This window comes from Camarhynchus parvulus, chromosome 21, assembly GCF_901933205.1.
Source record: "Camarhynchus parvulus chromosome 21, STF_HiC, whole genome shotgun sequence".
Classification (NCBI taxonomy): domain Eukaryota; kingdom Metazoa; phylum Chordata; class Aves; order Passeriformes; family Thraupidae; genus Camarhynchus; species Camarhynchus parvulus.
The window spans coordinates 805,230-833,157 of NC_044591.1; the positions used below are offsets into that span (position 1 = coordinate 805,230).

Here is a 27,928-nt window from a genome sequence, read left to right on the forward strand (position 1 = left end):
ACAAAAGCTCGTGCTTTTGGCCTGGATCAATCCTTCCGTGGGCAAGGACCAGCCTCCTGGATCCACTCAAACCTTTCCTTGCCAGGATGCCAAGCACCACCTGGATTTTTTCTGAGCACTTTGCTGGGATGTGGGGAACCTGATCCCGTCGTTTCCATGCTGAAATTCCTCGTTTCTTACTCTGGGAAGTTTGTTTTTCTCCTCCTCTCTTTTGAAGACACGATTTTTGACTCATTTCCGTGGGCATTTTATTATGGATAGAATAGAGTGAAGCTCTCGGACTGAGCATGGGTTGAGATCCCTCTTGAAACAAATAAATATTTTCTTACCTATTTATATTAAGGCTTTTCCGAGTACGAAATCCCACTTATTTTTATCCAACCCTTTGGATTTTCCTTTCCATTTCCAACTGCATAATGGGCATTTTTCTTTCAGAGCTTTCCCCTGGGCCTGGCAGCGAACCCAGGTGAGAATGTAACGCTTCTGAGTGAACAATAAAACGGTTTTGATGCCAGACTGGAATTTTTTTCTTCCCCTGGGCGGGCTCGGAGCAGCCAGGATGAGCTTTTGTGATTCCCATTCCTTGCCGGTGCCGAGGGAATGGCATTGGACACGGAGCACAACAGAACCTGTTGCTTAGCAGTGGTTTCTGTTGGGAAGGACACCGGGAGGGGAAGGTAAGAGAGGAAATGAGGGGAAAAGGAGGGGTTTTGGGACACAAGTGCTGGGGGGTGGAATTGGAGGCAGCTCCCACCGGGCTGGAGGCATCCAAGACGCCGTAAATCCTCAATCCCATCTGCCTGCTCCCCGGCCCGGGTAATCTCCGGCTCTCCGGGGGAGAAAGGGCACTTTCCCTGCCGGGGGGATGGCGAGGCCAGGGCGGCCCGGCGAGCCCCTCCTGCCCGGAGCGTGCTTTGGGACCGCATCCATCCCTTGTTTCAGGGGCGGGGACGCCTCCAGCCCCCGTGCTGGGGGATTTGGGGCCCGGCTTGGGGATTTATGCCCACTTTTCCCTACCAGGGTGAGGACAGAAAGCCTTTAATTACGCGGGGGATAATTAAAGCTCCGGCGGCGGGGATGATCTGGGGTCCCGGGGCCATCCCCGCATCCCGGGGGTGTTAAAGCCGCTTCACCCCTTGGCAACCCCGGCTCGCTCCACCCCGGAGCTTTTCCTGCCGGAGCCAACTCCGGGGTTAAGGAGCTTAAGGAGCGCGGGGCTCAAGGAGAGCGGCTCCGTCCCGGGTAAGGACCGCCCCACGCCCCGGGCACGGCCGCCGCCGGGGGCCGGCACTGGGCTCTGTTTCCCTTCCTTTTCCTCCTTCTGCTCCCGCCCGGAGCCTCGGGGTGCGTTTGTCGGCAGAGCCCGGGAATGCCGAGGGATTGCTGGGGGAGGATGGGGCCGAGCCGCTGTCGGGACCTCCAGGAAGAGGAGGGTCCCCGCTCCCGCCGTCACACGGGGAGGGGACGCGGATTTCGGGCTGATCCCGACCCCGCATCCGCTTCCCGCGGGCGGGCACCGAGCCCGAACCGCCCCAAATCCCGCGAAAAGGGGCCGGGGGACGAGGAGGCCGCGGCAAGGGGGTGCCCGGGGCTCGGGAGATGCTCCCGGGGCTGAGGTGGGGACACCGGATCCCTCCCGGTGCGGGGAGAGTGGGATGGGGACCGGGGATGGGATCGGGGTCGGGAATGGGATCGGGAATGAGATTGGGAATATCGAGAATGGGATCGGGAATATCGGGAATGGGATTGGGATCGGGAATATCGGGAATGGGATTGGAATCGGGGATAGGAATGGGATTGGGATCGGGAATGGGATGGGGATCGGGGTCGGGAATGGGATCGGGGATAGGGAATGGGATGAGGACCGGGAATGGGATCGGGAATGGGAATGGGATCGGGAATGGCGCTGGGGCAGCGGGTTTGGGAGGGCGAAGGGGGTTTGCGATGGGAAAATCGCGGATCGGGGCGGCTCCGTGATCCCAGCGGAGAATCAGGGGCGGGTCTGTGGCCGCGAATGGGAAAGTGCCGCGGTTTGGGATCTTAAATAAGAATTTACGGCAGTTTGGGGAGCGCAAATACGATTTTATGGCGGTTTGGGGATCACAAATGCGAATTTACAGCGGTTTGGGGATCACAGCTGTGAATCTGCAGCGGGGTTTGGGATCACAAACACAAATTTTTAGTGATTTTGTGGTTGCAACTGTAAATCTGCAGCAGTTTTGGGATGACAAATAGGAATTCACAACAGTTTTGGGATCACAAATGCAAGTTTGTGCCAGTTTTATGATTGCAGCTATCAATCGGCAGCGATTTTGGGATCACAAACATGAATTTGCAGAGGTTTTGGCATTAGAAATCCAAATGTTGTGTCAGTTTTGTGATTGCAGTTACAAATCTGCAGCATTTTTGTGATTGTAATTGGAAATCTGCAGCAGTTCTGGAATCAAACATTAATTTGTAGCGGTTTTGGGATCACAAACATCAATTTACAGCGTGTTTGGGATCAACTATGAATTTGCAACAGTTTGGGGATTGTGACTGGAAATCTGCAGCAGGTTTGGGATCACAGTCATGAGCTTTTAGTGATTTTGTGGTTGTGACTGTAAATCTGCAGCGTGTTTTGGGATTGTAACTGGAAATCTGCAGCAGTTTTGGGATCACAGTCATTAATTTACAGCAGTTTTGGGATCATCGCTGCAAATCTGCAGCAGTTTTGCTCTTGCAGCTATAAACCTGCCCTGATTTTGTGATCCCAAACACACATTTACAGAGGTTTTATGTTGCAGCTGCAAAATGAAGTGTGTTTGGATCACAGCCGTTGATCTGCAGCACTCTGTGATCCCAAACTCCAGATTTTGGCCATTTTGTGGTTGCAGCTGCAAATCTCTGGCAGTTTTGTGATTGTGAACGTGGATCTGAACGCCCTTGCAGTCACAACTGCAAACTTCCCGTGGGTTTTTGACCACAACTGTGCATTTCCAGCAGCTCTTCCCTCACAAATAACATTCCTTGGAATGTCTGAGCGTAGGAGGTGGCATTTCCAGCCAGGCCAGGGGACAGAACGCTCTCCAAGGACTGGAGGAGACTCGCATTGAGGGGTGGTGGGATTTCGGTGGAAATCCCCCTGTTTGTGCCTGGTTATTAAAACCAAAGCAAATATCAGGGAAGGATCCCAAGGCAGGTTGTTGTTCCTATCCCTGAGGATCCTTTATCCAGATGCTGCACCCAGGGAGGGCTCAGCCCCTTGCCAAGGGGAGCAGAGCAGCTCGTGGTGGCAAAGGATGCCCTGGCTGTGTCCTGGGCTGGATCCCATCCTGGATCCCATCCTGGATCCCAGATCCCATCCCGGATCCCAGATCCCATCCTGCCTCTCTCCATCCCGTCCCGCAGGGGCCATGGCCTCGCTGCTGTCCCTGCAGGAGGAGAACAGGATCCTGCAGCAGGAGCTGTCCCGCGTCGAGGACCTGCTGGCCCAGAGCCGGGCCGAGCGCGATGAGCTGGCCATCAAGTACAATGCCCTCAGCGAGCGGGTGAGCCCCCCAAATCCCCCTTTTTAACCCCAAAAATCCACAGCTGGCCATCGAGTACAATGCCCTCATTTAGTGGCTGAGCCCCCCAAATCCCCCTGTTTGACCCCCAAATCCACAGCTGGCCATCAAGTACAACACCCTCAGTGAGCAGGTGAGCTCCCCAAATCCCCGTTTTTAACCCCAAAATCCACAGCTGGCCATAAAATGCAATGCCCTCAGCCAGCCCTCCCAAATCCCCCTTTTCAGCCCCAAAATCCAGAGCTGGCCATCAAATACCTCTTTAGCCCTAAAACGCGCCTCAGCAAGTGCAGCAGGTGAGCTCCCCAAATCCCCCCTTTTCACCCCAAAACTCAGAGCTCCAAGTCAACACCCTCACCAGCCCCCCAAACCCCCCTGCCCCAAAATCCACAGCTGGCCATCAAGTACAATGCCCTACAATGCCCCCAATCAGCCAGCCTCCCAAATCCCTGCAACCCCTAATTAACCCCCAAAATCCACAGCTGGCCATCAACTACAATGCCCTGAGTGAGCGGGTGAGCCCCCCAAATTCCCCTTTTTAACCCCAAAAATCCAGAGCTGGCTATCAAGTACAACACCCTCAGCCAGCCCCCCAAATCCCCCTTTTTAACCCCAAAAATCCACAGCTGGCCATAAAATGCAATGCCCTCAGCCCTCCCAAATCCCCCTTTTCAGCCCCAAAATCCAGAGCTGGCTATCAAGTACAACGCCTTCAGCGAGCAGGTGAGCCCCCCAAATCCCCTTTTTTCAGCCCTAAAACTCAGCTGGCCATCAAGTACAATGCCCTCAGCCAGCAGGTGAGCTCCCCAAATCCTCCATTTTCACCCCAAAATCAGAGCTGGTCATCAAGTACATCAGTGAGCGGGTGAGCCCCCCAAATCCCCCTGTTTAACCCCAAAAATCTACAGCTGGCCATCAAGTACAATGCCCTCATTGAGCTGGAAAATAGCCTCCCATCTGGCCATCAACTACAATGCCCTCATCCAGTCCTCCCAAATCCCCCTTTTTAACCCCAAAATCCAGAACTGGCTATCAAGTACAACACCCTCAGCCAGCCCCCCAAATCCCATTTTCATCCCCAAACTCCAGGCAGTGCCAGCTCCAGCCCTGGCATTCCATGTGTAGGGTTTGAAGAGCTGTGGTGTCCCCACGGTGGGAATTGTCCAGACCAGTCCTGGCTTGCCAGGGCTTGTCCATCCCTGTTTTATTTGTCCTGCTGGATTTTGGGAAGGAACCTTCCCCTCTCCCTGTGGGAATCCTTCAGTTTTCCAGCACTTTGCCCTGGCAACTGGGAATTCCAAAGGGTTTTGGCCCTCCCAGTGCTGAGTGTGCCCCAAACTGGTGGGATACTGGAGGAATCCCTCGGTTTGTGCCTCAATATTAAAAATAAAAGCAAATATCAGGAAAATATCCCCCGGCAAGTTTCCACTTCTGTACCCAAGGATCCTTTATCCATCACCCACTCTGTGCCAACTGCGAAGGGGCTTTGCTGAACCCACAGACTGGAGGTTGAGCTATCCTTAAAAACACCCCCAAAATTTCCCATCCACCCCCTCCTTGTGCACGGAGAAATGGGAGAATGTGGGAACTGGGGCCTTTGGCTGGCTGGGATTTGCCATGGAACCCCTGGAAGCGAGGGTGGGAGGTGCCCAGGGGTGTGTGGAGGTGCCAGCCTGGGCTGGGGGATGCCCAGGGGTGTGGATGGGGGTGCCAGCCTGGGCATCCCAGGGGTGTGAGGGTGCCAGCCTGGGCTGGGGGCTGGGGGATGCTCAGAGGTGTGGATGGGGATGCCAGTGGATGCCCAGGGCTGTGGGTAGAGGTGCCAGCCTGGGCTGGGGGATGCCCAGGGGTGTGGGTGGGGATGCCAGCCTGGGCATCCCAGGGGTGTGGGGGTGCCAGCCTGGGCTGGGGGATGCCCAGGGGTGTGGGTGGGGATGCCAGCAGATGCCCAGGGATGTGGAGGTGCCAGCCTGGTCTCTCCTGACCCCAGCTGGAGCAGAGCCTGCGGCTGGAGCCCGAGGAGGCGGCCGAGAGCCGCAGCCTGGCCCAGCACAACATCGAGCTGCGGAGGCTGCTGGAGGAGGAGCAGGCTGCCTACAAGAGGAAGCTCCAGGCCTACCAGGAGGGCCAGCAGCGCCAGGCCCAGCTGGTGCAGAAGCTCCAAGCCAAGGTAAATCCTTCCCCGGGGGGGCACTGGGATAATTTGGGGACACCCCGCCATGGGTGTCACCCCCGTCCCTCCCGCAGGTGTTGCAGTACAAGAAGAAATGCGGGGAAGTGGAGCAGCAGCTGCTGGAGAAGGCGACGGAGCTGGAGCAGGAGAGGCTGACGGTGAGGGAGGCTTTGGGGGTGCCCTGCCCCAAATCCCAAATCGGGGTGATGGCCAGCGGGGGGGATGTTCCCACAGATCCAGCTGGATGCCAGCGGCTCCCAGCCCGAGGAGGAGAGCAGCAACGAGCTGGAGAACGCCCTGATCCGGCTGGAGGAGGAGCAGCAGAGGTGGGCGGGATCCCAAGGGGAATGTGAGGATTCTTAGGGGATTCTGACCCCAGTGATCCCCAATGCCAGGAGCAGCAGAGGTGGGTGGGAATATGAGGATTCCCGGGGGATTCTGATCCCAGTGATCCCCAATCCCAGGAGCAGCAGAGATGGGCAGGATCCTGGGGGAGGTTGGGATTCCTGGGGGATGCTGAGCTCGGTGATTCCCTGGGATCCCAGGAGCAGCAGAGGTGGGCAGGATCCCAGGGAATATAGGGATTCTCAGGGGATTCTGACCCCAGTGATCTCCAATCCCAGGAGCAGCAGAGGTGGGCGGGATCCCGGGGGATGTGGATATTCCTGGGGGATGCTGAGCTCGGTGATTCTGGATAAGCAGAGAGGTGGGTGGGAATGTGAGGATTCCCAGGGAATTCTGACCACAGTGATCCCCATCCCAGGAGCAGCAGAGGTGGGTGGGAATATGAGGATTCCTGGGGGGTGCTGACCCCAGTGATCCCCAATCCCAGGAGCAGCAGAGGTGGGCAGGATCCCAAGGGGAATGTGAGGATTCTCAGGGGGATTCTGACCCCGGTGATCCCTTGGGATCCCAGGAGCAGCAGCCTGGTGCAGGTGAACTCGATGCTGCGGGAGCAGCTGGAGCAGGCCAACGTGGCCAACGCGGCGCTGAGCGAGGACATCCGGAAGCTCACGGCGGATTGGGCACGGGCCAGGGACGAGCTGGAGCAGCGGGAGGCGGAGTGGAGGCGGGAGGAGGAGGTGGGGGAGACCCTGGGGACAGGGGACACCAGGGAGCAGCAGCGGGGAGAGGGAGGGGGATGAAGGGATGTGGGGTCATGGAGAGGGGTGTGGGGTCCTGGGGGATGCTGCAAAGAGCAGAGTTTGGGGAGTATGGGGGATGTGATGGGGAGAGGATGCGAGGCAGAGGGATGTGGGGTCACTGAGGAGGGATGCAGGGCCGGGGGGATGTTCTGTGGGGAAGGATTTGGGATGGGAAATGGAGATGAGCTGGATGGATGTGTCAGGGGCAATGTGGGGGATGTGGGGCCATAGGTGATGTTCCATGGGGAAGGATTTGGGGATGTGGCACGGATGGGAATGGGAGATGAGGCGGGGGGATGCAGGGATGTGTCAGGGACAGTCACACAGGACCATGGCAGGGATGTGGGGCCGTGGGGGATGTTGCATGGAGAAGAATTTGGGAGTGTGGGGGATGTGATGGGAAGGGGTTGTGAGGCAAGGATGTGTCAGCCCCACACCCCTCTCTGTGCCCACAAGAGTTGGGGTGGGGCTGTGGAGGACTGTGGGGCTGATGGGTGTGGCCAGGAGGGATATTAGGGAATTTGGGGACCGTGGTGGATCCCTGATCCCACTCCATCCCACCCCAGTCCTTCAACACCTACTTCAGCAACGAGCACAGCCGGCTCCTGACCCTCTGGCGGCAGCTGGTGGCCTTCAGGCGCCACTTCGGGGAGATGAAAGCCACCACCGAGAGGTCAGCGGGGCCCGGGGCGGGATCCCTCCCTCCGGGCATCCCTGGGGGTCCCACCGTGCGCCTCCCGCCCGCACAGGGACCTGTCGGAGCTGGGCCACGAGGTGTCGCGGACGGGCCGCGCCGCCCACGCCGCCTGCCTGCACCTGGCCGCCAACCTGCGGCTGGCCGAGAGCCAGGCGGGCGCGGCCCGGGAGCGGCAGGAGCTGCGCCTGGAGCAGCTGCAGGAACAGCTGGCGGCGCGGGCACGGGACGCGGAGCTGGAGAAAAACACCCTGGCAGCCAGGTACGGGGGATGGGGGGTACCCGGTGGGCGAGGGGAGGAGTGGGAGTGCAGGGGATGTGGCACGGGATGGGGAGGAGTGAGTCAGAGGGGTGGGATGCAGGAGCACCAGGAGGGATGCAGGAGGACCAGGAGGGATGCAGGGGTGCCAGGAGGGATGCAGGGGCGCCAGGAAGGATGCAGGAGGACCAGGAGGGATGCAGGAGGACCAGGAGGTGCAAGGGGCACCAAGAGAGGTGCAGGAGGACCAGGAGGATGTTCCACAGGGAAGATTTTGGGGATGTGGCACAGGATGGGGAGAGAGTGAGTGGGATGCAGGATCGCCAGGAGGGATGCAGGAGGACCAGGAGGGGTACAGGACTGCCAGGAGGATGAGGCACCAGGAGGGATGCAGGACGGCCAGGAGGGTTGCAGGAGGACCAGGGGATGCAGGGGCACCAGGAGGGGATGCAGGAGAACCAGGAAGGATGCAGGAGGACCAGGAGGGATGCAGGGGTGCCAGGAGGGATGGGAAGCCAGGAAGGATGCAGGGACCAGGAGGGATGCAGGAGACCAGGATGCGCACATGTCAAGGAATGGTAGTGAGGGAATATGGGTCAGAGGGATGGGATACGCACAGGAGGGAGGGGGCACCAGGATGGGGAGGATGCACCCCCATGGAGCTATAGGGGATTTTTTGTGGGGAAGGTTTTGAGGCTGAGGCAGGGATGCTGGGCACGTGGGAGTGGATGCAGGATGGACCAGGATGGGGAGGTGGTTGCTGGTGCTGGATGGTGTGTGTGGTGTGGGCTGGGGATTTTGTGGTGTGGGGGAGGTTGTTGGGTGGGTTGGGGTGTGGACACTGGATGCTGGATGTTGGGTGCTGGATGTTGGATGTTGGATGTTGGGTGCTGGATGCTGGATGCTGGATGTTGGATGCTGGATGCTGGATGTTGGATGTTGGGTGTTGGATGCTGGATGTTGGATGTGGGTTGTGGTGTTGGATGTGATGTGAATGTGTTGGATGTTGGTGTGGATGATGCTTCTTGGATGTGATGCTTGTATGCTGATGCTTGTTGATGCTGTGTGTATGATGGATGCTTGGTGTGGGGTGTGAGTAGTTGATGTATGGGATGTTATGTTGTTTTAGGCAGTGAGATGTGGGCTTGTGGGAGCGCTGGTGGTGCAGGGTGTGGGGGTCTGTGGATGCAGGTCCGTCATTCCCGGCCTGATCCTGTCCCGGGGCTCACAGGAGGCCGCGCGTGCCCGAGAGCCGACGCCGGAGCAGGTGCAGGCTTTGCGCTCTGAGCTGGAGCTGCTGCGCCGGACGCTGCACGAGATCACCCAGGTGCTGGGACACCCTGGGGCCACCCACAGCCAGGAGGGGCCTCTGCCTGCCTCAGTGTCCCCTGCCTTCCTCAGTGTCCCCTGCCTTCCTCAGTGTCCCCTGCCTGCCTCAATGTCCCCTGCCCGCCTCAGTGTCCCCTCCCTGCCTCAATGTCCCCTCCCTGCCTCAGTGTCCCCTCCCTGCCTCAATGTCCCCTCCCTGTCTCAGTGTCCCCTGCCTTCCTCAGTGTCCCCTCCCCGCCTCAATGTCCCTCCCCGCCTCAGTGTCCCCTCCCCGCCTCAATGTCCCCTCCCTGCCTCAGTGTCCCCTCCCTGTCCCAGTGTCCCCTTCCTCGATTCGTTTTTGTATTTCCTTATTCAGTTTCCCCTCTCCCTGGTTCAGTTTTCCCCTCCCTGCCTCAGTTTTCCCTTACTTGACTTGATTTCCCATTTTCCACCTCAGTTTCTCCTTCCCTCGACTCCATCTCCACTTCCTCACCTTGGTTCCCTCCTTCACTGACTTAATTCCCTTCCCTGCCTCACTTTCCCCTGGATTTTCCCGGGAACAGGCGGTGCTGGCAGATGACCCCGAGTCCCCCGTGCCCGCCGTGTCCCTCCCGTGTCCCCCCGTGTCCCCTCCGTGTCCTGCTGTGTCCCCTCTCCGCAGCCTCTCTGCCAGCGCCGCCGCTGCTGCTGTCCATGCAGCCCTGAGCCGGCGCCAGCTCCAGCTGCAGGTGAGCTGGGAGGAGGAGGAGGATGGGATGGGATGGGATGGGATGGGATGGGATGGGATGGGATGGGATGGGAATGGGGATGGGGATGGGGATGGAGATGAGGAAGGGGAAGGGGATGGGGATAGGGATAGGGATAGGGATAGGGATAGGGATAGGGATAGGGATAGGGATAGGGATAGGGATGGGGATGGGAAGATGGGGATGAGGATGAGGATGGGAAGGATGGAGATGAGGATGGGATCTGATCAAGGCTGGCCCCCAGGAGGCTCGGAGCCAGGCGGAGGCGGGCCGGGAGGCGGCCGGGAGCCTGCGGCGGGAGCTGGGAGTGCTGGAGCAGCGGCTGGAGCAGCTGGGAGCTGAGGCCGGGAGCTGCCGGCGGGCGCAGGAGGAGGCGCAGCGGGAGGGGCTTCAGCTGCGGGCCCAGGCCGAGGGGCTGCGCAGGTACCGCCCCTCTGTCTGTCCTGTGTGTGTGGCTGTCTGTCCCTGTGTGTCCATGTGTCTGTCCCTGAATGTCCATCTGTCCTGTGCATCCATGTGTCTGTTTGTCCATGTGCCCATGTGTCCGGTGTCCAGGTGTCTGTGTCCATGTGTCCGTGTGTCCATGTGCCCTTGTGCCTGTGTGCCTGTGTGTCTGTGTGTCCATGTTCCCGTGTCTGTGGGCCCATGCCCATATCTGTGTGTCTGTGTCCGTGTGCCCATGTGTCTGTGTGCCTATGTACATCTGTCCCTGTGTCCATGTGTCCGTGTGTCTGTGTGCCTGTGTGTCCATATGCCCATGTGTCCATGTGTCCGTGTGCCTGTGTCCATGTGTCTGTGTGTCCGTGGGTCCATATTCCTGTGTGTCTGTGTCCATGTGCCCGTGTGCCCGTGTGTCCGTGTGCCCGTGTGTCCGTGTGTCTGTGTGTCCATGTGTCCATGTTCCAGTGTGTCCGTGTGTCCACATTCCTGTGTGTCCATGTGTCCCTGTGCCATGTGCCCTTGTGCCTGTGTCCATGTCCCTATGTGTCCGTATGCCCATGTGCCCATGTCCATGTATCTGTGTGTCCATGTGTCCATGAGCCTGTGCCCATGTGTCTGTGTGTCCGTGTGTCCATGAGCCCGTGTCCATGTGCCCATGTGCCTGTGTGTCTGTGTGCCCATGTCCATGTGCCCATGTGCCTGTGTGTCCATGTGTCCATGTGCCCATGTGTCCATGAGCCTGTGCCTGTGTGCCTGTGTGTCCATGTGTCCGTTTTCCCGTGTGCCCATGTGCCCATGTGCCCAAGTGTCTTTGTGCCCGTGTGCCTTTGTGTCCATGTGCCCTTGTGTCCATGTGCCCATGTGTCCATGTGCCCTTGTGTCCATGTGCCCATGTGTCCATGAGCCTGTGCCCGTGTGCCCATGTGTCCATGTGTCCATGTGCCCATGTGTCCATGTGTCCATGTGTCTATGAGCCCTGTGCCCATGTGCCCATGTGTCTATGTGTCCATGTGTCCATGTGCCCGTGTGCCCATGAGCCTGTGCCCGTGTGCCTGTGTGTCCATGTGTCCGTTTTCCCGTGTGTCCGTGTGTCCGCAGGGAGCTGTGCCGCGCGGAGGCGGCGCTGGCGGAGGAGCAGCAGCGGGCGGGGGCCCTGCAGCAGGAGCGGGAGCAGCTGCGGCGCCGCAGCGAGAGCCTGCAGGACTGCCGGGACCAGGCTGCCCGCGAGGCCCAGGCTGCCCACGAGCAGCTGCAGCACAGGTGGGCACGGGTGGGTGGGCACAGGTGAACACAGGTGGGGACCCAGGTGTGTTTGGAGCCAGGGTGGGTACAGGGTGTGCGGGGGGTACAGGAGGGTTCAGATGAGCACAGGTGGCTCTGGGGGCATAGGAGGGCATGGGGGGCACAGGTGGGCGCTAGCAGGTACAGGTGGGGACTCAGGTGGGTGTGGGGTCTGGGCAGGTAGAGGGTATACAGGGGGTACAAGAGGGTTCAGATGAGCACAGGTGGGTGTAGGTGGGCACAGGTGGGTGTAGGTGGGTGGGTGCAGGTGGGTGCCCGTGGGCTCAGGTGCATACATACAGGTGCACACAGGCAGGTAATGGAGGGCACAGCACCCCTCAGGACTTACCTAGGTGGATGCAGGTGGGCACAGGTGGGCACAGATGGGTGTACAGGCAGCATGGGTGGGTGTGCAGGGGGGTACAGGAGGGTTCAACTGGGCACAGGTGGGTGCACAGGGGACACAGGTGGGCACAGGTGGGCACAGGTGGGTGCACAGGGGACACAGGTGGGCACAGGTGAGTGTACAGGAGGCACAAGTGGGTGTGCAGGTGGGAACAGGTGAGCACAGCTGGGCACAGGTGGGCACAGGTGGGCTGTGCTGTCCCCGCACAGCCAGCAGCAGGTGCAGGAGCTGGAGGCGCAGCGGGCGCGGGCGCAGCGGGAGCTGCTGGAGGCGCGGGAGGAGCTGAGCCGGGCCCTGCTGGAGGCGGAGCTGGCCCGGGGCGAGCAGGAGGCGCTGGAAGAGGCCCTGGGCAAGGTGGGAACCCGGACCCGCCCCACAGCGGGGCCAGGCATGGGCACAGGTGCATCCCCATGGGCACAGGTGCACTCCCCAGCAGTGCCAGGCCTGCCGTGGGTGCAGCCCCCAGCCCCAGCTGCCCCCATGGCCTGGTTCCACAGGTGCCCCCTATGCCCCAGGTACTCCCCAAGCTCCATGTAAGCCCCTGCCCCAGGTACTCTCTGTGCCCCCAGGTGCTCCCCAAGCCCCAGGTGCCCCCCGTGCTCCCAGGTGCTCCCCAAGCCCCAGGTGCCCCCATGTCCCCCCGCCCCAGGTACTGCCCCTGTCCCCGTTTCCCCGTCCCGCCGTGCCCCCGGTGCCAGCCGGTGCCCGCTGGCAGGCGCAGGGCAGCTGCGGGGAGCTGGCGGAGGCCCGGCGGGCGGCGGAGGCGGAGGAGCTGCGGGGGACGCGCTGGCCAAGACCAGCGAGCTGGCGGCCGGGCTGGCCCGGGACAAGGCGGAGCTGGGCCGGCGGCTGGGCGGCTGGAGCAGGAGCGGGAGCGGGGCGGCTGCGCAGGCGGGAGCTGTGCCGGGAGCTGGCGCTGCTGCGGGCACGGCTGGAGAGCGGCCCCCCGCCCGGCAGCGAGCGGCGGGACCTGGAGCGGCAAGGGGGAGACCCCCGGGACGACGGGCGGGGGCTGCGGGAGGAGCTGCGGGAGCTGCGCGGGCTCCACGAGCGGCTGCGCCTCAGCCTGGGCCAGGTGGGCACCGCGGAGGCAACTGGGAGAGGTGGGGAGGGTGCCATGGGTAACTGGGAGAGGTGGGGAGGGTGCCAAGGGTAACTGGGAGGGGTGGGAAGGGGGCATGGGGCCGCTGGGGAGGGTGTCAGGGGTAAATGGGAGAGTGCCAGGGACAACTGGGAGCGGTGGGGAGACTGTCTGGGGTAACTGGGAGAGGTGGGGAGGGTGCCAAGGGTAACTGGGAGGGGGCATGCGATAGCTGGTGGTCCCTGAGCTGTCCCCGGGCTGTCCCCGGTGTGCCGCAGGCGGTGCAGGAGCAGAGCGCGGCGGGCGAGGCGCTGGGCGGCTGGGCGAGGCAGGAGCGGCTCCGGGCGGAGCAGGAGCGGCTGGGCCGGACGCAGGCGGCGCTGGCCCAGGACGGGGCCCGGGCTGGCCGTGCAGCTCGCGGCTGCCCAGCGCCAGGAGCGGCACCGCGACCGCGAGGCCGCCGGGCTCAGGTGGGGGCCGGGCTCAGGTGGGGCTGAGTCGGGGGGTGCGGGGGCGGGTCCAGCTCCGTGCCCAGCCCCGTGCCCTGTGTCCTGCAGGTCGGAGAAGGAGGGGCTGGAGAGCGCCGTGTTCCAGCTGCAGCAGGAGCTGGCCCAGCTCCAGGCCCGCAATCAGCAGCTGGAGACCCAAGGCCGGACACTGGCCCAGGCCAAGGAGGCACTGGAGGGTGAGGGGTCCCGGCCACCCATGTGTCCCATTGGCGTGGCCATGGCCAGCTCCCACACATCCATCCCCATCTTTGTCCCCATCCCATCCATCCCCATCCTCATCCTCATCCATCCCCATCCCCATCTTCATCCTATCCATCCCCACCATCATCCCATCCATCCCCATCTTCATCCTTATCCTCATCCCATCCGTTCCCCATCTTCGTCCCCCTCCCATCCATCCCCATCCTCATCCTCATCCATCCCCATCTTCATCTTCAACCCATCCATCCCCATCTTCACCATCCATGCCCATCCACAGTATCTGTTAAATACATCTTCATCCTCATCCTACTCCATCTTCACCGTCCATCTCCATCCATCATCCCCATGCTCATCCTCAGCTCCATCCCCTTTTCCCCATTGACAGGGGGTGTCTCCATGACAGGGTGTCCCCACTGTCTGGGGTTGTCCCCAGTGACTGGTGGGTCCCCATTAGCTCTAGGGTGTCCCATGACTGGGGGTGTCCTTGTTACTTACAGGTGTCTCACGGTGTGGTGTCCCCATGACTGAGGGGTGTCCCCATGACTGGGGGTGTCCTCATGACTTTACTGTCCCCATGACCAGAGGTGTCTCAATGACTCGGGGTGTCCCCATGACTGAGGCTGTCCCCATCACTGAGGAGTGTCCCTGTGACCAAAGCTGTCCCCATGACCAGGGGTGTCCCCATGACTTGGGGGTGTCCCCATGACTGGGATGTCCCCATAACTGAGGGTGTCCCCATGATTTACAGGTGTCCCATGGTGCAGTGTCCCCATGACTGGGCTGTCCCCATGACTGGGCTGTCCCCATGACCGAGGGTGTTCCCATGACTGCACTGTCACCATCACTGAGGGGTGTCCCTGTGACCAAGGCTGTCCCTATGACTGCACTGTCCCCATGACTGGGGGTGTCCCCGTGACCGCGCTGTCCCCATGACTGAGGCGTGTCCCCATCACTGAGGTGTGTCCCTGTCACCGAGGCTGTCCCCATGACTGGGCTGTCCCCATGACCGTGCTGTCCCCATCACTGAGGGGTGTCCCCATGGCCGGGCTGTCCCCATGACCGAGGCTGTCCCCATGACCACGCTGTCCCCATCACTGAGGGGTGTCCCTGTCACCGAGGCTGTCCCCATGACTCGGCTGTCCCATGACTGGGCTGTCCCCATCACTGAGGGGTGTCCCTGTCACTGAGGGGTGTCCCCATGACTGGGCTGTCCCCATCACTGAGGGGTGTCCCTGTCACCGAGGCTGTCCCCATGACCGGGCTGTCCCCATGACCGGGCTGTCCCCATCACTGAGGCTGTCCCCATCACTGAGGGGTGTCCCCATGACTGGGCTGTCCCCATGACTGAGGTGTGTCCCATCACTGAGGTGTGTCCCTGTCACCGAGGCTGTCCCCATGACCGGGCTGTCCCCATCACTGAGGCTGTCCCCATCACTGAGGGGTCTCCCCATGACTGGGCTGTCCCCATCACTGAGGTGTGTCCCTGTCACCGAGGCTGTCCCCATGGCCGGGCTGTCCCCATGACCGAGGCTGTCCCCATCACTGAGGTGTGTCCCTGTCACCGAGGCTGTCCCCATGGCCGGCTGTCCCCATGACCGCGCTGTCCCCATGACCGAGCTGTCCCCATGGCCGGCTGTCCCCATGACCGCGCTGTCCCCATGGCCGGCGCTGTCCCCATGGCCGGGCTGTCCCCATGACCGCGCTGTCCCCGTGTCCCCCAGCGGAGCTGAGCGTGGCGCGGCGGGAGCGGGCGCAGGAGCTGCGGGAGCGGCGCCAGGCGGTGGCGGTGGCCGAGGCGGCCGCGGTGACAGCGGCGCTGCAGAGCGCCCGCGACGCCCACCGGGAGCAGCTGGAGCAGCTCCAGCGCGAGAAGGTGCGCACGGGGCCGGGGGGGCACGAGGGTTTGGGCTGCGGGAGGGATTTGGGGCACGGCGCTGGGATTTTGGGCTGCTGTGCTGGAGGTTTTTAGGGTGTGATGGTGATTTTTTGGCTGTGATGGGGTTTTGGGGGGTTTTAAGGGTGATTGTTGAGGCACGATGTTGGTTATTGGGGAACAATGTTGATTTTTGGGGTGAAATGTGTTTTGGGGCTCAGTGGTGATTTTTGGGGTGCAGAGCTGATTTTTGATGCACGTGCTGACTGTTGAGGACACGGTTATTTTTGGGGTGAAATGTTGGGTTTTGGGGTGAAATGTGTTTTGGGGCTCGGTGGTGATTTTTGGGGTGAAATGTCGATTTTTGGGGCACAGAGCTGATTTTTGATGCACGTGCTGATTGTTGAGAGCACAGTGGTGATTTTTGGGGGGCAACCTTGATTTCTGACATTCCCACTGATTGGCGGGGCACAATGCCTGGGGTGCTGGATTATTTGGGTTCGATTTTTGGGGTTTGCTGGTGATTTTTGGGGCCCGCTGGTGATTTTGGGGCCGGCAGGAGGAGCTGGAGGCCGAGCGGGGCCGGCTGGTGCAGGAGCACGAGGAGCTGGTGGCCGATCTGGCAGCAGTGCGGCAGCAGCGCCAGAGCGAGAAGCAGCAGGTGGTGGCCCTGATGTCCCCCTGTCCCTGTGCCACCTCTGGTGTCCCCCCAGCCCTGTGCCACTCCCCTGTCCCCCAGCCCTGTGCCAGCCCTGTTATCCCCCTGTCCCTGTGCCAGCTCCATGTCCCCCTGTTCCTGTGCCAGCTCCATGTCCTCCCAGCCCTGTGCCACCCTGATGTCCCCCAGCCCTGTGCCACCCCCGATGTCCCCCTGTCCCTGTGCCACCCCCGATGTCCCCCTGTTCCTGTGCCACCCCCGATGTCCCCAGGCTCTGGCGCTGCAGGAGGAGGAGCGGGTGGCCCTGGCAGGGACACTGGCAGGGCTCCAGCAGAGCCTGGACGAGGCCACGGCCGAGCTGGAGCAGCGGCGGCGAGAGGTCACGGGCCACCAGGAGAAGGAGCAGGTGGGTTTGGGGGGCTCCCAGAACCCCCCAGAGTGGCACCGAGCCCCCACTGAGCCCCCACTTCCAGCCCCCATGCCCAGGTGTCTCCCCTCTTTGTGACCTCCACTGCCAAAGTGTCCCCTGCTCCTGCAGCCACCCCTGCCTGGGTGTCCCCTTGTCACCCCTCAATTCCTGGGCATCCCCCACCGCCGCCCCTCCTGTCTGAATATCCCCTGTGCCACCCCCCATTGCGGCCCCCCCATCCCTGGGTACCCCCCATGCTCCCCCATTGCATCCCCCCAGCCCTGGTAGCGTGAGCCTCACCCCCACCATTGCAAGACCCCCCCAGTGTCCCCTTTTCTTGCAGCCCCCCAACTTCACCCCCCCTCTCCTGCAGGAATGGGGCTCAGCTGTGGTGTCTGAGCCCCCTCTCCCCATCCCTGCACCACCCCTACTGCCCCCCTGTCTCCGGGACCCCATCCCCACTGTCCCCCCCTTTCCAGGACCCCATCCCCACTGTCCCCTTCTTTCTGGGGCCCCATCCCCACTGTCCCCCCTTTTCCAGGACCTATTCCATTGCCCTCTCTCTTTCTGGGACCCATCCCCATTGCACCCCTTCTCTCTGGGACCCAATCCTCACTGTCCCCCCCTGTTTTGGGACCCATCTCCATTGCCTGTCTCTGCCCCCCTGGGATCCATCCCCACTGTCCCACCTCTCTGGGACCCCATCCTCATTGTCCCCCCTCTTTCTGGGACCCATCCCCATTGGCCCCCCTCGACCCCCGGGATCCATCCCCACTGTTCCTCTGTCTCTGGGACCCCAACCCCATTGCCCTCCCTCATTCCAGGACCCCATCCTCATTGTCCCCCCTCTTTCTGGGACCCATCCCCATTGTCCCCACCTCTCTCCGGGACCCCGACCCCACTGTTCCTCCTCTCTCTGTGCCCCATCCCCATTACCCCCCCGTGTCCGAGACCCCATCCTCATTGCCCCCCCTCTCTGGGACCCCCTGGGACCCCATCCCCACTGTCCCCCCCTTTCCAGCACCCATTCCATTGCCCTCCCCCCTCCCTGGGACCCCATCCTTATTGTTCCCCCCTCTTTCTGGGACCCATCCCCATTGCCCCCACCTCTCTCCAGGACCCCATCCCCACTGTCCCACTCTCTCCAGGACCCCATCCTCATTGTCTCCCCCTTTCTGGGACCCCATCCCCATTGCCCCAACTCTCTCCAGGACTCCAACTCCACTGTCCCACTCTCTCCAGGACCCCATCCCCATTACCCCGCCGTGTCCAGGACCCCATCCCCATTGTCCCCTCTCTCTGGGACTCCAACCCCTCTGTCCCTCCTCTCTCTGCGCCCCATCCCCATTATCCCCCCATCTCCGAGACCCTATCCCCATTGTTCCCTCTCTCCGGGACCCCCCGCGTGCTGCCGCCCCCCGGGACCCCCGAAGGGAGGGCGGGGGGTCTCAGGGTGCCGCACCCCGCAGGCCTTGGCCGTGGAGCTGCGCTCGCTGCGGGCGCGGGCGGAGGAGGCGGCGCTGAGCCACGAGCGGGAGGCGAGGACGCTCCGGGACCAGGCGGCAGCGGCGGCCAAGCAGCGGGACAGCGCCCTGCGAGAGGTGAACCAACCCCCCCAAAACCCCTTCCCGTCCCCCTGAAAGCCCCAAATCGCTGGATTCCCGCTCCGGGCAGGCGGAGGAGGCGCGGGCGCCAGCTGGCGGGGGGGCCGAGGCGCCGGCGGCGGCGGCGCGGCAGGAGCTGCTGGGCGCAGCGAGAGGCCCGGACAGCCGCGAGGGCCGCGACACCGAGCGGCGGCGGGCGCAGGAGGCGGCGGGCGCTGGCGATACGCCCGCGAAGGAAGGCGCTGCAGCGCTCCAACGAGGAGCTGCGGGCGGCCCTGCGGCGCGCCGAGGGAGAGCGCATCAGGTCGGGAACGCGGGATGGCCTCAGCGCGGGGTGCAGGGCCTTGGAGGGGCTGCTCGGGGCTGGGGGGTGCTCAGGGTAAGGGAATGTCCACGCTGGGAGATGCAGGAGTCGGGAGATGCTCAGGATGAGGGAAAAACAGGAGTTGGGACATGCAGGAGTTGGGAGATGCTTGAGATGAGGGAAAGCAGGAGTTGGGAGATGCTCGGGATGAGGGAAGCACAAGTTGGGTGATGCTCAGGATGAGGGGAAGCACAGATTGGGAGATGCAGGAGTTGGAGGATGCTCGGGATGAGGGAAAGCAGGAGTTGGGAGTTGCAGGGGTGATCCCCACCCTGGAGGGCGATGCCTGGGATGGAGGCAGTGTTGGGATGCTCAGGTTGGGATGGGGTGGTGCTCCAGCCCAGGAGGACGCTCAGGACAAGATGATGGAAATTTGGGGCTGGGGCACGGGCACAGCTGGGGCACGGCTGGGGCTGGCGGTGTGCTGCCCCCCGGGCGCTGCCAGCCCCCGCTGCCCGCAGCCTGAAGCGCTCCGGGGAGGACAAGGAGCAGCGTCTGGCGCTGCTGGAGGCGGCGGCGGCGCGGCGGCGGGGAGGTGTGCCGGGAGCTGCGGGCGGCGCTGCGGGGGCTGGAGCGCGCCCGCCTGGAGAGCCGCCGGGAGCTGCAGGAGCTGCGCCGCCAGGTCAGGAACGGGGCACGGGGGGTGGCACTGAGCCTCGGCGTGTCCCCGAACCGCCGGTCCCCTCGCGGGCAGGTGAAGGAGCTGGACAGCGAGAACAGCCGGCGGGGCCGGGAGCTGGGGGAGCTGCAGGCGCGGGTGGCGCTGGAGGAGCAGCGGGAGCAGCGCAGCCGCCGCGAGGCCTCGGGGCTCAGGCAGAAGGTGGCCGAGAGCGAGGCCGGCACCGAGGCTGCCAGGAAGGAGGTGAGGCCGTCCCCAAAGGTCCTCAAGAACCCGCTGTGGGTGTCCCACATCCCAAAGTGTCCCTGTGCCCCCAGAGCTGGCTGTCCTGTGGGTCTGGAGGTGTCTCTGTGCCCTCAGGCCATAGCTGGGTGCCTGTTGTCCCCAATCATTGCCATCACCGTGGCATCCTGTGTCCCTGGGTGTTCCCATTGCTCCATCCCCTGCATCCCTGGGTGTTCCCATTGCCCCATTGCTCCATCCCCTGCATCCCTGGGTGTTCCCATTGCTCCATCCCCCGCATCCCTGGGTGTTCCCATTGCCCCATTGCTCCATCCCCTGCATCCCTGGGTGTTCCCATTGCTCCATCCCCTGCATCCCTGGGTGTTCCCATTGCTCCATCCCTGCCTCTCTGGGTTCCCCATCACCCCACTCTCCATCCCCCATCCCCATCGCTCCCACCCACCCTTCCCCTCTCCCCCGTGCCCCCTCAGCTGCAGCAGCTGCAGCAGCGCCTGGCGGCGGCCGAGCAGGAGTTCCGGCGACGGGAGCAGGAGCTGTCCCGCAGCCTGGAGGAGGCGCGGGGCAATGAGAAGAAGCTGCTGGCGGACGCTCGGAACCTGCAGCTCAAGGTGGAGGCGGCGCGGGCCGAGGTGGCCGAGCTGGGGCTGCGGCTGAGCGCGGCGCAGGGCCGGGCGCAGGGGCTGGAGGCGGAGCTGGCCCGCGGCGAGGAGCAGCGCAGGGCGACCGAGTCCCGCCTGGGAGGGCTCCAGGCCACCCTGCGCCGCACCGTGGCCGTGGCCAGGGCCAAGGGTGAGCGGCCCCGGGGGCTGAGGGGAAGGGAAGCGGCACCCCTTGATCCAGCCCGGGGCATCTCCAACACAGCCGTGCTCCGGCCCCTGCATCCGCGCTCCCATTTTTCTCCCCTGGGGGTCTCCCAAACCCCCATTGCTCGGGGGTTCCCATTGCTCCATCCCCTGCATCCCGGGGGTCTCCCAAACCCCCATTGCTCCATCCCCTGCATTCCGGGGGTCTCCCATTGCTCCATCCACTCCCAGGGGGCTCCCAAATCCCGTTATTCCACCCCTGCAATCCGGGGATCCCCCAAACCCCATTATTCCACCCCCTTCATCCCTGGATCCTCCCAAGCCCTGTCATTCCATCCCTGCATCCTGGGGGTCTCCCATTGCTCCATCCCCTGCATCCCAGGGGTCTCCCATTGCTCCATCCCCTGCATCCCAGGGGGCTCCCAAAACCCCGTTATTCCACCCCTGCACCCCTGGATCCCCCCAAACCACATTATTCCACCCCCTTCATCCCTGGATCCTCCCAAGCCCTGTCATTCCATCCCTGCATCTCAGGGGTCTCCCAAACCCCATTATTCCATCCCTCCATTCTTGGATTCTCCCAACCCCCATTATTCCATCCCTGCACCCCTGGATCCCCCCAAACCCCCATTATTCCATCTCCTGCATCCCAGGGATCTCCCAAACCCCATTATTCTATCCCTGGATCCCCCCAAACACTGTTATTCCATCCCTGCATCCCAGGGATCTCCCATTGCTCCATCCCCTGCATCCCAGGGGTCTCCCAAAACCTGTCATTCCACCCCTGCATCCCCCCAAACCCTGTTATTCCATCTCCTGCATCCCAGGGATCTCCCAAACCCCGTTATTCTATCCCCTGCATCCCAGGGATCTCCCAAACCCCATTATTCTATCCCTGGATCCCCCCAAACCCCATTAGTCCATCCCCTTCATCCCTGGATCTTCCCAAACCCCATTATTCCACCCCCTGCACCCCGGGGTCCCCTTCACTCCATCCCCTGCATCCCAGGGGTCTCCCCAAACCCCGTTATTCCATCCCTGCATCCCTGGATCCCCCCAAACCCTGTTATTCCATCCCTGCATCCCTGGGTCCCCCAAACCCTGTTATTCCATCCCTGCATCCTCCCAAACCCTGTTATTCCATCCCTGCATCCCTGGATCCTCCCAACCCCCATTATTCCACCCGCTGCACCCCGGGGTCCCTTGCATCCCCACATTTTTCCGCCCCCTGCCTCCCTGGTGTCCCCCGCTGCTCCGTGCCCTCCCCCCAGGCTCCCTGGTGTCCCCCTGGCACCGCTCTTGTCCCCCCAGGCGGGGCCCCGGAGGGTTCGGGCAGCCCCGGCTCTGTCGCGGACCCCGAGGCCGATCCCGAGGCGCTGCGGGCGCCCCTGCGCGAATTCCTGCAGGAGCTGCAGGACGCGCAGCGGGAGCGGGTGCGTGTCCCTGTCCCTGCCGTCCCCGTTGTCCCCAGAGGGCCCTTCCCGGCCCGATCCCAGCCGCTGTTCCCGGCAGGAGGAGCTGCGGGGGCAGCTGGGCAGCCTGGGCCGGCGCCTGGCGGAGGCGGAGGCGGAGCGGGACAGCGCCGGCGCCCGAGCGCAGCGGCTCCAGAAACTGCTGGACGAGAGCGAGCAAGGTGATGGGGATTTTTGGGCATTCCGGGTGGTCTGGTGGCTGCTGGAGCCGCCACAGCCAGCGGGAGCTCGGAGGGAAACTGAGGCACAGCGAGGGGGTGGTGCTGCCCAGTGAGGAGGATGCTCCCCGGGATTTCCTCCAAAATCCTGGTGGGAAAGCTCATAAATCCCAGTAAACCCCAGCAAAACCCTTCTGTGCCTCCTTTAAACGCCAGTACAAAGTGGTAAAAAATCCCATGTATCCTTCTAACCCTAATAAAATGGGTTTTAAACCCTTTACCCAGTAAAACCCCTCTGCTTCCCCCACACATCCCAGTGACACTGGTGAAACCCTCATGGATGCCCATAAATCCCCCTGGAACTGCTAAACTCCCCTACGGATCCCATGTAAATACCAGTTAAACTGGTAAACTCCACAAAACCCAGTAAAACTGGTAAAACCCCCCGTGCAAACTCCATAAATCCCAACAAGAGGGGCAGAACCTGTCTGCACCCCAGGTAAATCCCAGTAAAACTGGTAAATCCCCCGTGTGTTTCCTGTAAACCCCAATGAAACAGCTGAAAAAAACCCTGTGCAAACTGCAGAAATCCCAATAAAAGACCCCAAACATTAAAAAAATAGTAATAAAAAAGTAACCCATTAAAAAATTCCCCATAAACTGCAGTAAAACTGGTGAACTCGCCGTGCAGTCTCCATAAATGCCAATAAAGGGGTAAAACCCCTGTGCATCCCTCTAACCCAGTAACCCCTCCCAGTCCCCCATAAATTCCAACAAAACCTAAAAAAACCCAATAAAACCCCAATAAAACCCCAATAAAACCCCAATAAAACTGGTAACACCTCCCTGCATCCCATCACCACCCCAAGCAAACTGGGAAATGCCCTGAGCAGATGCCATAAATCCCAATAAAGTGGGTAAAACCCCCCCCTGAATCTCCCAGAAACCCCAGTAAAATTGGGAACCTCCCATGCCTCCCCTATAATTCCCAGTGTGCAAATTCTGTAAATCCCAATAAAATGAGTAAAACCCCTCAGCATCCCCCATAAACCCCAGTAAAGACCCATAAATCCCAATTACCCCCCTGCATCCCCCATTAACCCAAATAAACCACTCTGCACCCCCAAAACTCCCAGTAAACCCCCATAAACCCTAGTAACCCAAACATACCCCATAAATCCCTCTGCAATTCCCACAAACCCCAATGAAACCCTCCTGCATCCCCCAGAAACCCCAATAAGGCCCAGTAACCCCCCAACATCCCCCATAAACTCTGACAAACCCCTCTGCGAGTCCCATAAACCAAATAAACCCCAGTAAAACCCCACTGCAACACCATAATCCCCAGTAAAACCCCACTGCACCCCCACAAACTCCACTGCACCCCACGAACTCCAGTTAAACCCCTCTGCACCCCCAAAAACCCCAGTAGAACCCCAGTAAAACTCCACTGCACCCCCACAAACCCCAGTAACACACCCTTCCATCCCCACAAACCCCAGTAAAACCCCCTTGTACTCTCACAAACCACAGTAAAACCCCATAAAACCCCACTTCACCCCCAAAAACCCCAATAACATTCCAGTGCACCCCTGCAAACCCCATTGAAACCCTCTTTCACCCCCACAAACCCCAGTAAAACTCCACTGCAGCTCCACAAACCCCAGTAACAACCCACAAACTTCAGTAAGACCCCTTCTATCCCCATAAACCCCAATAAAACCCCACTGCACCCCACAAACCTCAGCAAAACCCCAGGTAAACCCCTCTGCACCCCAGCAAAAGCTCAGTAAAACCCCTTTGCATCCCCACAAACCCCAGTAAAACCCCATGAAAACCCCCCTTCATCCCCACAAACCCCATTCAAACCCCCATGTACCCCCACAAATCCCAGTAAAACCCCACTAAAAGCCCTCTGCACCCCCACAAACCCCAATAACGTTCCAGTGCACCCCCGCAAACCCCAGTAAAACCCCTTTCCATCCCCATAAACCCCAGTAAAACCCCAGTAAAACCCCAGTAAAACCCCACAAACCCAAACCCCAATAAAATCCCCTCTTACCCCCCCACCAACCCCAGTAAAACCCCAGTAAATCCCCTTCTACCCCCACAAACCCCAGGAAAACCCCACTAAAACCCCAGTGCATCCCCACAAGCTGCACTGTACCCCAATAAAACCCCGGTCACACCCCAGTGCACCCCCACAAACCCCAATAAAACCCCAATAAAACCCCTTTTACCCCCACAAACCCCAATAAAACCCCAATAAACCCCCAGTAAAATCCCGGTAAATCCCCTTTTGCCCCCACAAACCGCGGTAAAACCCCGATAACACCCCAGTAAATGGCCCCGTTTCCCCCACAAACCCCAATAAACTGCTGCACGAGCCCAGTGCACCCCGACAAACCCCAATAAACCCCAATAAAACCCCAGTGCACCCCCACAAACCCCCTAACGTCCCGGGAAGCCGCTTTGCCCCCAGAAACCGCTGGAAACAAGCGGCAGGGCGGGTGAGGGGCGGAAGCGCGGGCCCTGGCGCAGGACGAGACAGGACGGGCGCCGGGAACGGGAATGGGGCGGGCTGGGAAGCCGGCGGCGGGAGGAGAGCGGGCAGAGAGGCAGGAGGGAATGGGAGCGGGACAGGGAATGGGAATGGGAATGGGAATGGGAGCGGGAATGGAACGGGAACGGGAATGGGATGGGGAATGGGAATGGGAATGGGAATGGGAATGGGAATGGGAATGGGGAGGGGAATGGGAATGGGAGCGAGAACGGGAATGGGAATGGGAATGGGAATGGGAATGGGAATGGGAATGGGAACGGAATGGGACGAGGGCTGGGAATGGGAATGGGAATGGGAATGGGAATGGGAATGGGAGCGGGAATGGGAACGGGAATGGGAATGGGAATGGGAATGGGAATGGGAATGGGAACAGGAATGGGAATGGGAATGGGAATGGGAATGGGAATGGGAATGGGGATGGGGAATGGGAATGGGAATGGGAACAGGAATGGGAATGGGAATGGGAATGGGAATGGGAATGGGAATGGGAATGGGGATGAGGAATGGGAATGGGAATGGGAACAGGAATGGGAATGGGAATGGGAATGGGAATGGGAATGGGAATGGGAATGGGGATGGGGAATGGGAATGGGAATGGGGCTGGGAATGGGAACGGGAATGGGAATGGGAATGGGAACAGGAATGGGAATGGGAATGGGAAGGGAATGGGAATGGGAATGGGAATGGGACCGGGAATGGGAACAGGAATGGGAATGGGAACAGGAATGGGAATGGGAACGGGGGAGCAGGGTGGGGGAGATGGGGGAGCCAGGGGGGAACGGGGGTCAGGGGGGAATGGGGCCGAGGGTAATGGGGCGCCAAGGGGGAATGAGGGAGTCGGGTGGGAATGGGGGAGTCCAGCTGGAAATTGGGGGGCAGTGCAGGCAAGAATGCCGGCAGTCCCGGTGGGAATGTGGGATAATCCAGGCAGGAATGTGGGATAATCCCGGTGGGAATGCCGGGCAGCCCCGTGGGGAGTGTCAGCAGCCCGGGTGGGAGCGCGGGGCAGTCCGGGTGGGCACATCCCGGCTCCACGCCCGCATTCCGGCGGCTCCAGGAGAAGCTGGGCGAGCTGGAGGAGGCCCGGCAGAGGCTGGAGCTGTGCGAGAGCCGCAGCGCCCGGCTGGAGCTGCAGCGGCGGGCGCTGGAGGCGGAGCTGGGCCGGGCCCGGCGGGCTCTGGCCGAGCGGGACGCGGAGGCGCGGGAGGCGCGGGAGCGAGCGGAGCAGCTCCGCACGCAGGTACCGGGATCCCGCCGGTTCCAGGGGTTCAACTGCCTTTCCGTGGGTCCAGTCCCACGGTTCCCCCCTGAGCGCCCTCCCAGCGCCTCCTGAAGCACTTCCCAGTCCCACAGCTCCCACTGACCCCACTCCACTTCCCACAGTCCCACAGCTCCCACTGACCCCACTCCACTTCCCACAGTCCCCCCAGTTTCCCCTGAGCCCCGTCCCAGTCCCACAGTTCTCACTGAACCCACTCTCAGTTCCTCTGACCTGCCCCTGGATCCCATCCCAATTGTCCCCAGTTCCCCCCAAACCCTTCTCAGTTCCCCAGTTCTCCGCAAATCCCTTCGCAACTCCTCTGCTCCTGAACACCTACCCTGCTCCCCCGGTTCCCCCAGTATCTCCTCCCAGTTCCCCCTGAGCCCTCTCCCAGTGCCCCCAGTTCCCCCGGTATCCCCTCCCAGTCCCCCCAGTTCCCCCAGTATCTCCTCCCAGTTCCCCTCCCAGTGCCCCCAGTTCCCCCGATATCCCCTCCCAGCCCCCCCAGTTCCCCGGTATCCCGTCCCAGTTCCCCACTCTCCGTTCCCGTCCGGGCACAGCTGGCTCAGGCCGAGTCCCGCTCGGGGCCGTTCCCGGGGAGCGGCTCCAAGGGGGAGGCTCCGGCCGGGTCCCCGCTCCACGAGCGGCTCCTGCAGCTCCAGAACGCGCTGGCCGCGGGCGAGACGGACCGGAGGCTGCTCCAGGTGGGACCGGAACCCCTCCCGGTGCCCCCAGCTCCTCCCGAGCCCCTTCCCAGTCCCCTCATTCTCTGTGAGCCCCCTCCCAGCCCTCTAAAACCCCCTTCCACTAGCCCCAGTTCCATCCGAACCCCTCCCAGTGCTCCCATTTGCCCTGAACCATTCCCAGTCCCCTCCGTTCCCACTGGAACTCCTCCCTCTTGCCCCTGAGCCCCCTCCCAGCTCCCCCAGTTCCCCTGAATCCTGTCCCAGTTCTCCCTGGACCCATTCCCAGTCCCCCTCAGCCCCCTGCCAGTCCCTGGTATCCCAGGTCTGTCCCGGGGGTGTCCCGGGGCTGTCCCTGGGTCTGTCCTGGGGGTGTCCCCGGGTGTCCCTGAGTGTCCCAGGGGTGTCCCTGGGGTGTCCCCGGGTGTCACGGGGCTGTCTCGGGTGTCCCCGGGTGTCACGGGGCTGTCTCGGGGGTGTCCCCGGGTGTCACGGGGCTATCTTGGGGGTGTCCCCGGGTGTCACGGGGCTGTCCCTGGGGTGTCCCCGGGTGTCACGGGGCTATCTTGGGGGTGTCCCCGGGTGTCACGGGCTGTCTCGGGGGTGTCCCCGGGTGTCGCGGGCTATCTTGGAGGGGCTGGGGGGGTGCCCCGGTGCGCGGGCTTCTCGGGGCCCCGGTGTCACGGGGTCTCGGGGTCCCGGGTGTCGCGGGGCCGCTGCTCCCGGGAGCAGCGGGAGCTGGGGATGCTCCGGGAGCCGGGAATGCTCCGGGATCTGGGAATGCTGTGGGAGCCGGGAATGCCGCCGGAACACGGGATGCCGCCGGAGCCGCGCCCTCCCAGGACCGGCAGCAGGAGGTGAGTGGGGCCTCACCCCAAATTCTCTGACCTTTGACCGCACCCTGTGGCTCCCCCATAGAGCCCCGCACCCTTATGGGCTAATTAATGATCTAATTAATGATCTAATTATCATCTCATACCTATATCATCATATCTAATAATCTCATACTATATTAGATTATATATATATATAAAAAATACATATTTGGGTTTATCTACTTATTTCACATACTTTAGTAAATATTTATCTGTGTGTCCGGGCAGGAGCGGGACCCTCCCAGCCGGGCTGGATCCGCGCAGCTCCCGGCGGGGCCGGATCCCCGGGCGGGGCCGGATCCCCCCGCGGGCTCGGCCGAGCGGGAGCTGGAGGAGGCTCGGAAACGCATCCAGGTGCTGCGGGTGGGTCCTGGGGCCGGGGCCGAGCCCGATCCGCGGGATGGGGCCAATCCTGATCCATGGGCTGGGGCTGATCCGATCCATGGGATGGAGCTGGGGCTGATCCATGGGCTGGGGCTGATCCATGGGCTGGGGCTGATCCGATCCATGGGCTGTGGCTGATCCATGGGCTGGGGCTGATCCCGATC

The 27,928-nt window shown here is 61.9% G+C and overlaps 1 protein-coding gene across 1 annotated transcript; it reads left to right on the top strand.

Annotated features, from left to right (window-relative positions):
* The first annotated feature begins 1,503 nt into the window (after positions 1 to 1,503).
* Positions 1,504 to 27,902, top strand: CROCC (ciliary rootlet coiled-coil, rootletin). The gene is given in 33 exon segments (XM_030964029.1): positions 1,504 to 1,616; positions 3,391 to 3,530; positions 5,539 to 5,718; positions 5,796 to 5,879; positions 5,956 to 6,047; positions 6,638 to 6,803; positions 7,433 to 7,539; positions 7,616 to 7,822; positions 9,011 to 9,146; positions 9,694 to 9,858; positions 10,121 to 10,299; positions 11,416 to 11,577; positions 12,214 to 12,538; positions 12,587 to 12,931; positions 12,933 to 13,079; positions 13,364 to 13,483; positions 13,485 to 13,555; positions 13,643 to 13,770; positions 15,517 to 15,668; positions 16,228 to 16,329; positions 16,598 to 16,732; positions 18,205 to 18,336; positions 18,410 to 18,531; positions 18,533 to 18,643; positions 19,165 to 19,225; positions 19,227 to 19,325; positions 19,398 to 19,565; positions 20,036 to 20,354; positions 21,680 to 21,801; positions 21,881 to 22,030; positions 25,619 to 25,801; positions 26,383 to 26,526; positions 27,609 to 27,902. Coding segments are annotated over 32 exon segments (5,043 nt in total). The 5' UTR covers positions 1,504 to 1,616; positions 3,391 to 3,395.
* The last annotated feature ends 26 nt before the right edge of the window (positions 27,903 to 27,928 follow it).